General features: G+C 39.0%; 1 protein-coding gene across 5 annotated transcripts in view; it reads left to right on the top strand.

The window, feature by feature from the left end:
* Positions 1–12,543, top strand: part of LOC124146392 (leucine-rich repeat-containing protein 74B-like) — a 442,719-nt gene that overhangs the window by 317,170 nt on the left and 113,006 nt on the right. For 3 of the 5 annotated variants that reach the window (XM_046516658.2, XM_048401501.1, XM_048401502.1), the window contains one exon: positions 1,470–1,559. In XM_046516658.2, coding sequence (XP_046372614.2) covers positions 1,470–1,559 — 90 coding nt within the window. Of the gene's footprint in view, positions 1–1,469; positions 1,560–7,843; positions 10,847–12,543 lie in introns of those variants that run through there. The other 2 variants (XR_007222720.1, XM_048401503.1) reach the window with 2 other exon arrangements.

Here is a 12,543-nt window from a genome sequence, read left to right as displayed (position 1 = left end):
CGTAAACACACACAGTCCATTGTCACTGAGGTGGACGCCCTCCCAGGCGTACCATGTCTTGTCTGATGCTAGGATCTGGGGGTGTGGCACTATTGTACCACCACCCGGTTGGCCAGTCGGCGGTTGATATTCTTCCGCATCCCCTCGATCTTTGATGGATCCCTGGCATCGTGCCAGTAGCGATGATCTTGGTGTCAGGAAGCTGGAGTAATATCCGAAGGATTGATGCCACCATGTCAAGGTAGAGTTGGCTGCCCTTGACCAAGCACAGGACGTTGGAGCCCAGGTGAATGATGAGGGCTCTGGGGCTGCGCCTTGTGGCCTTGACCTGTGCATCAAGAATGGTGTCCAGCTCCTTCCACCTCATTCCCCCTCGTGCCAGCCATAGCATCCTCGGCAAGTACTGCTGTGCCCTGGCCATGTAGCTGGAGCCCACCATTCAAACTGTAAACAATAAGAAGTGTAGTAAGTACCATGAATAGACTATTTAAATAAATTGTGCAGCATTAAATTTGTTGGTAAGCGTATGTAAGCATTGTAGCAATCTGACTTCCACCTGTCATATTGCTGTATGAGGTGTTCCGGCACCCCGTTCATGGCTGCTGATGTGGCTGCCCCAATGCGGAAGGAGTGAGAAGAATAGCAAGCCGTGTTTATGTTGCTGTGTGCTAAGGCCTTTTTTAGGAGTGCCTGGAATTGGTACCTTGTAACGGGGGAATGGTGAAATGAACAAATGCATGTTGTGGGTCAGAGGGGCGCGCCTCCAGATAGTGCTTGATAGTGACTACGGGACATAGCGGATTACCTGGTATAGATGACATTGTAACTGTTGTCCCCATCCTGTACTGATCATACTTTGAGTGTGGTAGATGGATTGAAAGCTCCTGGGGGTTGCCTGAGAAGCTTAAATTCTGGATGGCGCAAACTGGTTTTAAGGGTCCAGTTTGGACCAGTTTGCTAACCCTAAAGAAACCGTAGAAGGCTGTGCAGTAGACTGCCTTGACCAGTCTGGCTTCATATGCTGACGAGCATACGTGTGGCAGATTGTGGGTACGACCCGCAGCAGATCAGCAGTGATGGGTTTTCTGGTGTCTGGTCGGCCCGCTGATTTGTGTAAGCCTGTTAAAATCTTGCCCACCAGGAAATGTTTTGTACAATCGATGAGCCCACGGAATTTGTGCTATGAAGACAGCGCTGCAATGTAAGTCTTGACTGTGTAACAAAAGAGGGATGACGCTTGCACGGGATCTATTGCCCCGGGCACAGTGCAGGGTGCTGATCCGGGGGTCATTCAGTTACAAGGGGTGATTAGGTTACGGGCGTAATTAGCCAGTGGTTTGGATACGTGCGATAAAGTCATTTAGTAGTTAGTACTAAATGTAAATATTGATGACCACAGTATAGCTTGACATTTACTTCCTGTTCTTCTCACATATTCCCTTATCAAAAATGTTTTCTCTATATTGTAGCTGAATATGAACCCACTGGGAGATAATGGTGTGGAAGCCATCTTAAAGGCTGTGGCAACACATGACAGTCTCAGATTGCTGTCAATGGAGGTAGGTTTAAAATCTTGTCATGGTGGCACCTATAAATATCTCTTCTGAAATGTTTCTTTAAATGGTTGTGTGTGGTAAGTTGTTATCAGGGATCAGCAAATTGATCTGTGTGCCGGACTGGTCTGCTTGTGACTGCAAAATGTCCGATTTAAAAAAGTGCAAACACGACATTTTAGAATTTGCCAACCGGACATTTTGAGAAATTACTTGACAGACATAACAACCAGTAGTATAGGTAATGATGGTTCTGCCGCAACCCCACTGGAGTCAGATTTATATACCTATACCAACACTACAGGGGGAATTTTTTATGTGTAAACGATGATGCGATTCAATGATTGTCTTGAGATCGTATTAAAAGAAACATCAATATTATTTAATAATGAATAAAATTTACTATAGCCCATGAGGATATTGGAAAGGTATAGGAGCAATACAAAAATTAGCCACCGCGGCTAAGGTATCTAAAGATGTGGCCAAGGATTGGTTAAAGAAACAAGCGATGTGGCAAATATAAATACCAGCACCGCGTTATATACCGAGGAAGAAGTTTGATATTTTTACAATGAATGAAGTTCATCAGGCTGACCTCTTGTTTCTTCCCCATGATAAGGTAAGACGCAAAACGTATAAATACGCTTTAACAGTGTGAATGTGGCTAGTCGATACAAGGAGGCTGAGCCATTAACCTCGAAGGATTCAACAGAAGTAGCTAATGCACTGAGTCGCATATATAAACGCGGACCACTAAAATGGCCTAAGCTATTTCAAGTAGATCCCGGTCGCGAGTTTATGGGATCAATAACTAAACTGTTAACAAAGCACGATGTCGAAATCAGGCGTGGTGAAAGAGAGGCCCACCGCAGTCAAGCTATCGTTGAAAGATTTAACCAGACGATTATCAGCTGTTATATAAGTGCTGAATAATGAAGTAACGAGATTAATCGGGAAGAAACCATCCGATGCCATTAAAATGAAATCTGTGACTTCCGAATCTTCAGCACTGAGGAGAGGCAAAGAACAAAAACTTCCGGATAGAGTAAGCGCAACATATTTATACCAGACCGGTGAACTCAAAGGAGGCCTACGTCCGATTTCGTCCATTAGTCGATTGGTTACGAAAGAAGGACAGCCTATTCTTTATTATCCCCCAGACATATAATGACGGGGGGGATATAGCCATCAGTATGTCTGTCCGTCCGTCTGTAATCATTATGAGCCGCCTCCGTGGTGTAGTAGTAGAGCGGAAGGTCCGGGGTTCGATCCCTGGCCGCGTCATACAAAAAGACGTTTAAAGATGGTACTTGTTGTTACCCTGTCTGGCGCTCGGCATAAAGGGGCTAAAACAAGGACTGGTCAGCTCGGAGTCAGTATACTTTGTCTGAGTGGGGTATTCATATTAAACTGAGGCATGGTATATCAGTGTGCTAGCACTTTAAATCGGCATAAGTCCGGACTAATACAAGCAGCCACACAAACACACACACACGTACATGCACGTTGCTTTATAAGTGCAATAATCTTGGACGCGACTTTAAACCCAATTTCACTTCACCTCACCTGTAATCATTGTTTGTCCGGAGCATATTTCCTAAACCATACAACCTAGCTTCACAAAACTTGGCACACTTAACAATCAGGCTCAGTAGAAGTGCCTTTGCTATTTAGAGATTTTTAGAATTTTATATTTTTGTCGTCTCCATGGAAATATGATGAACTTAGGAAATTTGAGGGTACTGCTCTTGTCCGGACCATATCTCCTGAACCATACAACTTAGCTTCTCAAAAGTTTTTAGACCTATCAAGCAGGTTATGTAGTGGTGCCCTTGCTATAAACAGATTTCTTTTTTTTTCTTTTTGCAATTTAAATTGAAAATTGATGGAGCATATCTTCTAAACCATGCGACAGAGATTCACCAAACTTTATGTACATATCAATCATGTTCACTAGTAATGCAGTTTGTTATTTATAGATTTTAATCTTTTTAATTTGTAGCCCCTGACATATAATTCTAAGGTGTACTATTTGCCGATATCATATACTATATATGATGTGAGCTACATAACCTAGTACATTCTTTATGCCTTTGTGTCCTGAGGCTACTACAGAGCTATTCATATGCGAATCTACGAAGTTATTGTTATTACAATTTCATGAGATCATCAGAAAGTGAGCTACATGAACCAATATTTAATAACCTTCATTATATTTCTGGTTTTGGCATCAAGGAAAAAGATTTCCTTGCCGATCTTAATACATTTGAAGGTACACACAGTTTACCGACATGCCACGTCGGGGGGATATGTCATCTTCGGATGACTCTTGTTATCTTAAAGATGGACCGGGCAGGGCATTTGTATGAGAAGAGTTGCTCATAGTTCCCAACGATACAGTATTACCACCATAACCATAAGCATAGGTAGTTACACCATCATTATTACTAGAGCGCATTTTTGGTTAGGGCTACCAAATTTTCGGCTACTTTTTTCTCCAACGAGTCCAAAAACCAAAAACCCCGGTATCTACAAAATAGGCAGCAGTGTATAGCGAAAAACAGACTACAACCCCAATGCTACGAAAAAAGCTAGAACAAGTAGTGAATAATTTCCATATAGACATTTGGTAGCCCAAAGTATATAGAGCACACACAATGGAGCAAAGAACAATGGAGACAACATACCAGTATGGACCTACGAGCCGCAAAATCTGTAGCACCCCACCTATTGCTAGAAAAAGCGTACCAGAGCAATCTAGTACCAGATATCGCCAATGTCGACTATTTGGCCGGAAATCTTGGTAGAACAAATCTACAACAGCTAGAAGGCCTACCAACATTTGTAGACGATTTGTAAGCGTTTGGCTATCTACATCGCAAAGAATGTGTATACAGAAAGGGAAAATTGCTATGTACAACAGGAGAAGTAGGTACATAGCTTGTTTGTAGCAAAGATAGATGTTTCCGAAATACCTATAGACGAATTGCACACTGCTTTGCCAGATTTCGAAAGACAACTACTAGCACACAGCTATGGTTTGTATTCTATAGACTACACTAGGGACTTTTCGGGTACACTAGATAGAGAAGCTCTTGTTGAATATCTCTACAAAGAACTTGGTTTCCGAGAACAAGGCGACCTTGCAGTGGCTATGCAAGAAAATACTCCAACTATTCTCGCAAATACAGATAGCTTTGGAAAACATGTTTGTACGTGGGTACACACCTACAATGGCTATACAACAAGAACGAAGTTGTACAACAAAGTTGTGTCCAATTTCTAAGCAGGAGAAATACAAGAACAACTTGGCGGACATCTTGCAGACTATGTAGACTGTCCAAACAAACATTTTGGCAAGACATTTCTACACCCACAAGTACAATCTAGAGGCTGCACACGTATAGAAGTTTCTTTGTATGCTTGCAACAACGAATTGCGAGATACAGAAACAGCAGACTATTTGGTAGAAGATGCTCTACGGATAGTTTCCCCAACCACCCGCAAAACAATGGGAAAATCTTGCTAGTTGCCTAGATCGTTGCTTTGTGCTAGCAGATCGCCCACAAGGAACTATATTTGTAGCTTGGTATGCGCATACAACGACTGGAAGAATAGCTGGAGTATGAATTTGTCCAACAACAATGTCTGTAGAAGACGACAGAAAAATGGAATAGAGCTATACGATGGGCTACAGGAGATTTTGGTTTCCAAAACTATCCAATATTCCAGGCAGAAATTCTATCCGCAAACGAAGCAGGTGTAGAACTAGGTCCTCTATGCTGCTATACAAAAACAAAAGATACAAAAACTATCTTTTGCGCAAGCAAAAAGCCAACACAACTACGGTGTCTCCAAGCGTTCTATTGCCACCTACAGAAAAAGTAGAGTGGGAATGGAGAACAGCAAAATGCCACGCTATAGGTACAGATATGTCCAAATACAATCTGCAAGAAGTACCAGAAATAGCAAAAGGAAGACAAGCATACACCATGTCTACGAAAGATGGAGGAAAATATCTACAAGACATGCAAGAAGGTCTACATACAGAAGAATGGAAAAGACAAGCATGGGACTATCTAGAAGAAAAACAAAAGCAAAAAGAAGCTTGTAGAGAACAAAATCAAAAAGAACTAGATCTTCTATCTTCCCTGTTGCACCAAAAGCAAGAATATACACAAATTTCGGACAATACACGAACCTTGGTAGAAAAAACCTGTTCGTTTACTTGAATTCTCTGAAGGGATATTATGTGGTTTTCTTATTTTACGTAATAAAATGTTGACCGATAGCTTCAACCTTTCAAATGGTGTATGCATAAATCAACAGCAAAAATATGTGTACGTTTGGCTCAGGCTCTTTATTGTATACCTTTGTTACGATATAAGACTTCTCATTCTCCGATCCTCTGATAGGTGTCGCTTTGCGCAGTGAGATTAGTGCCGAACACAAGTCAAACCAGTCGAAATTTTAGTCCATAATAATCAAATTTTGAATCCGCGAAGAAAAAGCCCATCAATATTTTAATACTTTCAAACTCTGCAGTATTGTTTCCCTTTAAGCCTAACCTGAGGTACAGCTATATTATAAATAAACACATATACAAATGTACACAGCCAATGAGTAGTATATACAGTATTCCTTTCTTCACAGTTTTGCTTTCTTTCTTTCAGGAAAGTTAAAAATATGTTTGAAATATACATTTCATCCTTCTTCCGATCCTTGTGTGGAAACATCCTAAAACAAACTTTCCAGCTTCTAAACTCAATTCTCCAAAACCCCCCTTGTATCACTATGAGGACCACCCTAACAATCAGATCATAACCCAAATGTGCAGCCTGACGTACATGATCTTATCACCTGACACCCTCTGCCTCATCATTCTCTTTCTCTTCGCCTCAATGTGGAGACATGCTATATTTTTGAGAGAATATTTTAGGCCTTTTCTTTCTCAAAATTTGACGGGAGTTAGGTTCTTGCATCATTATGGGCAAGGATCAACAAAAAGATCTGGTCTGTTTTTTATTTAACATCGGGGAGGTTTCATCAGACGTCCGGGAGGTTAATAAAACAGTGCAGCCAGTCAATAAAACATGTCTTTCTCAGTTTTTCACAGCAAGACTAATTCTAACCCGGATCTTCACGTGGCATATGTAAAGTTGTTTGTTTGTTGTTTTAATGCCACACTCAACAATATTTTAGCTATTCGACTTTCTGAAAAGTGTTGTTATCTCCCTTTTCAAAGAAAATTAGAGCGATGTCCCCTTTTCACGTTAGCTTCCACCGAGTAAACCTTCAAAATGGCGGCAAATAACAATATTGACGTTGATGATGAATTCCATCAAATGGTAAGTTAAGAATTGCATGAATACCTACGGCAACGTAATCAAGAGGTGACTGGGGTAAGAGCACAAGTTTTAGCACAAGTAAGAGGGGCGAAGGCACTTCGTTTGGATGCAACCACCTTAGTCACCCCAGTAAAGGCGTTATATCTATGCAATGGAAGCTCATCACACCCAGTTGATATAGAATGCCAGACACCACTACATTAATGATTAGATGGAATCATTACCGGAATTCTCAGAAGGAAATCTACAATAATATGGTACTTAGCAACCATAGGACTTCAGACACGAAACCCATGATGACAAAACGACAAATGAAGGCAGTGGTGTTTAACCAAGATAGACATGTTCACGGCGTAGCTCAACGCAACATCCATGATGACTGTGACCATATGTTTGTGAGATGCCGTGTCATACCATGATTACCAACAGCGATTCTTTAGATAAGCCTGATCACAAAGTTTGGGCAAGTCTCTCAAAAGTAACAGGTCGTGTTCATTCAGCAAAATTGTACTTGTGCAGCCGGGTATGTAGACTTTGCATTTATATAACTACAGTCCTGTCATCTGCTTTTTACAAACAAAACGTTTAAAACGTTTTCAAAGAAAATATGTTCCAAATGTTAAGCTTGATGAAAACGTATGTAAGTTATTAATTCCAAATAACAGCAAAGAAATTAATGCATCTGAAAATCTTTTTTTGAGGGACCTCTCATTCACTTTTGTTAATGTAAATAAATAAACAGATTATTGATATTGTTGCTTATTGATTTGCAACATCTTTTTTACTAGTAAATTTAGCTGATTACATTAACAATAATAATTATTTATGGTGAAATAGAGGAAACATTACTGTGTCATTTTATATGCATTTGATTGTTATTTCATAATATTAAAGCTAGAGTCCAAATAATATTAATAAATATAACTAATTTTGTTTTTGCAGTGCCGTGGAGGCTTGCAGACATTAATCAGAAGATGAGGATGGTTTGCTTTCATGCACATCAGTTGAGTGCAAGTGGAAAGTTCCAAGAAAAAGGAAGTTGGATCCAATGAAATCGGATGACTTGAACCTGATGTCAAGTGGCAGGAAGAGTGAACAAAAAGGTACTGAGACTACACAAGGTACTGTCGGAATACAGAATGGAACAATCAACAAAAGATCAATGTGTCCCCACAGCAACATGCCGCAGACAACAATAAATCTCACAAGATATAAGAAGAAGTTAGTTGGTCATGAAACAAAAAGTAAATGTGGATATGTTGTTAATACATCTACTGTTACTCAAGCTCCTGAACCTATGCCAGAACTTCCCAAAATACCATGCATTGATCATTGTATTCCTGACTATGTTGATATTAAATCCCCAACCTGTCAAACTACCTTTCAAAATCAGAAAAGTATGTGAGGTCAATAGAGAGAATAACAAGAGGACAACATAAAACAGTTTTGGAAGGAAACCAGATTGGAAAGGATAACAAGTTCACAGTTTGGCAAAGTATTTATCCGACAGACATCTCCAGCTCCAGATAGACTTGTATGTCACCTAATGGGATATCGGGGCGAATTTGGTACCAGACATACCAGATGGGAACTTTCAATTGAATCGGCAGCAAGGAGGCAGTGTAGCAACAAAATGGCAGGTCTTCATCCACAGTTGAAAGTGTCTCAGTGTGGACTAATTGTGAATACAGACTACCCTCACCTTGCGACTAGCCCTGATGGATTTGTTTCATGAACAGATTGTAGCATTAATCAACATGGCTTAGTAGTAATTAAATGTCCATCTGTTTTCAGAGACCTAACACCAGAAGAGGCTGCATCAAATACAAATTTCTTCTGCCATATTGTGGACAACAATGTGACTCTTAAAGAAAACCATGCATTCTACTTTCAAGTACAAGGACAGGTGGCCTTGACCAAAAGAACTTGGTGTGGACTCTCAAAGGGATATCTATTGAAAGGATCACATTTGACGAGGCTAAGTGGCATCAGATGGTCACAAGGCTTCGCAGTTTCTGTCAGCCATTATTCCTGAAAAATATACCTGACGTGTCCAGCCAGGTGTTTCACCGTATCAGATTGACTGTTGTACTACCATCTTACCAGTTGTTTTATCCTAAGCTGACTCAGTCGAGTCAATTCAATGTTTCACTCAATACGATATCATACCTTTCTTTGATAGTCATAGATACTTACCATTCAGTGAGTGAAATGTTACTTAACACCGCATTTACGGCGACTGACCATTCAGATAGTAAGTCTTAAGCTTAGACATAGGATATCTGCTTCTCCTTGTAATTTCTTGAACCATTCTATTAAGCCATAACATGTCATTTCAAGACGTTACAGAAAATATGTTATGATAACATGGACGACATGATTAAAGAAAATTGTCAAGCGTTTTTTTCTTTTATTTTAAGTTATTGTTACAAAAATTAGTATCATGGGACTATGATCCTGCTGTCACAGCTAAAACATGAAGTTGTTTATCCATTTATATGAAGTGTCATGATTATTATATCACTGCTTTGATTCAATAAGTAAAACAAAAATAGACAACCAGTAGGTGGTCATGTCAATAGTCATATTTTTCAAAGTTCAAATTTTTGAAGAACATATGTTGATTATGTATGGACAAAAATAGACTTATTTGGCTCAATGTATTTAATACAAAATTGTTATCATGATACCATGATTATGAAGTTTAACTATTTAGCAAGGAACTGTCATCAAAGAAGTAATTTTCATCAATTTCTTGGTCATGAGGATAAAGGGGAGGAAGCAGAGTAGTCAAAGCTTTACAGATTTTACAGATTTTGTTCACAGATTTTGAAATTGTAATTGTAATTACACACTGCCAAATTCTGAAATTCTTGACACATTTCATGTGAGTAGTATAGACAATGATGGTTCTACCCCAACCCCACTGGAGCCAGATTTATACCCAATACTGCTACTACAGAGGTAATTTTTTATGCAAAAATGATGATGCGATTCAACAATCGTCATAAGACTAAACTAAATTGTAATGAAAATGTTCTCTATTATTTCTCGTACACATACCATTATTTTAAACAAAAGGATATTCAACATTTTAACTAATGTAAGCAGGATACGACAGGAAACAATCTATTTTTAATCTCCAACCAGTTCTTTGGTTTTGGCACGTTTGGCATGGAATAATTGACACGCTTGTTGTCTCCCCTGTTCTATGAACTTTTTTTTTTTCGTCAAAGCTAATACAACTGGTCTTATGAGAATTGGATCGAATCTCCTGCTTTATTGTATTGTATTTGGTTAGTTCTGACAACACTAAACGAAACTCCTCCTCGGATAGACCATGCTGTTGAAATATGATCCTCAATGCTATTCAACTTTGCTTCAGCGAGTATCAGAATATTATTATGTTTTAATGCTTTCTTTTGCAACTTACGAGAAATAAATTTTATTGCTATTCCTGCCAGTCCTGAGACTCCGGCTGCTACTTCCATACCAAGTACGATAGGCGCAGCGATTATAGTTGATAATAAACCAACACTGGACACACCGAGTCCCATATGCCAGCTGTTACAAGCGCAATTTTACTCAGATCTGAGAAATAGTCTTATACCTAAGTATTACCATTCACAACCTTCATTTGATAAATTTTGCACTCTTATGTCTTTCCAAAATGAACATGTTATTAATAAATTAGCTAAATATATTTTTCTTGCTTTCAAGAAATGACAACAGTTTTTCAAATGTTTGCAATAATTCAATTGTTTCACTATGTATACCCCTGATATTATTTGGCGCCTGCGATTGTTGTAATCCACTGTATCCATATTGTATAATGGGCCGGTGGCCTCTTTACTGAAATAAATTCAATCACTCACAAGCGCTGTGTCAACTCCATCGAGAACATTCACAGCTCTGCGATACTTTTTATACAATCCAAGTCCAAACTCCCTCTCCTTCTCTATTCGATGTTATGTTGGTTATTTGATGTAATCGAAATCCATCAACAGTATCCATCTTTTCAGATGCTTCATCGAGCACCAGATATAAACCCATAATGTATATTACCGTATATCGCTGTGTATAAGGCGAGTTTTTCGTACCTAAAATGAGGGGGTTAAGAAGGGGGATCGTTTTATACACGGAGTCGAAGATCTCACATTTTTTTCCACTGGCGATGTCAACCGGCGTCCGATAGCCAGCCCAGCATTTGACAATAAAACTTCGCATTTCGTCCTAAATAACTGTTCCAATAACTATTTCCATACATAAACATGATTTGTATCTCTTTTCCTTGAATAAAGTTTAATAATTTCTGCAAATAAAGTTTAAATGACCCTTGCCTCGATGCAGATTGTCAAACCAGCTGACACGGTAAAACAATCAACATCCGTGAGTAGAGAGACGGAAGTACTGGTAAGCATTTGCATATTGCACATGTGACCTAACATGTGATAACCGGTGAAGCTGAAATCAATTCCCGCTGTTTCTACAGTTGTATTAACAACTGTTGGAGACAGTGTGAATAAGTGATTGTGGAATAAACACGCTGAATGTGAAGCAAATAGAAGCCTAGTTAGTTACAACATAGTTAATTGGCGATTAAATTACTCACCATTGTCTCTTATATGTTATTACTTCATAAATGAATTTTATTTTACGGGCACCAATTTGGTGTCGTACCGTGTAAACACAAAATGGCAACATGTGCTGGAGTTACACACGCGACCATTCATCGTAGAAAAAACAACACAAGATAAACAAATTTTTATTGCATATATAAGGTTTGTGTGCGCACTTGTGATGTGCTTCATTCCAGGTCGTCTTATACACGGAGTATAGGATTTTGGGTTGATTTTAAAGGTGTGTACAGGGGGGTCGTCTTATTCGTGGGGTCGCCTTATACACAGCGATATACGGTATTATATCATATAATTGTCTTTAATTGGTCCTGCTTAAATATTTTGAGAGTATACATCAACCTTATTAAATGTATATTATACGGCATAAATATCTTAGTAAGCGAAATGCTTCCACCTTTATTAACTTGGACCCCCTCAAGGGTTGCAACGGGTGATACTCCCATATAAATAATACTGCAACGTTGACACTCGTGTTTCTTTAGCCATTTAATTGATAGACCTGGTAATATTTCAAAGGCATCCACCGGTGCATCTCCAAACAAGACTTCAATAATAAGTGTAGAAAGATCAGGTTATCTTTTATATCATTGTTTTTTGTTTGTTTGTTGTTTAACGCCGCACTCAGCAATATTCCAGCCATATGACGGCTTTTATATCATTTAATTCAGTAACCAAATTTAAACTAACTTCATTAATGATGGACGACTCAATAACATATAACCTGGTTTTTCTGTAAAGCGTATAACTTGCCATCGGTACTGAGTTTACCGAATCCTTCTGTGTCTCCGAGATCGGAAAGTGCAATTGTATTACATTGTCTAAGGTTATGCACTCCAGGGCCTGATGAATCAACCATTATTTATAATATGGAGTGTTACACTCAAGTATCCTATATGTACAGGTTGATGTTTTACATCTAATACAGAAATTTTGAGATCTGAATTAATGCCCCGCTTTAACTTTTTATATTGTAATGATGAGAAAGATTCCGTTCTACCGCTA

Source organism: Haliotis rufescens, unplaced genomic scaffold (assembly GCF_023055435.1).
Source record: "Haliotis rufescens isolate VD_foot unplaced genomic scaffold, xgHalRufe1.0.p SCAF_22, whole genome shotgun sequence".
Classification (NCBI taxonomy): domain Eukaryota; kingdom Metazoa; phylum Mollusca; class Gastropoda; order Lepetellida; family Haliotidae; genus Haliotis; species Haliotis rufescens.
Note: the sequence above shows the minus strand (reverse complement) of the source record. Positions and strands in the feature narration are given on the sequence as shown.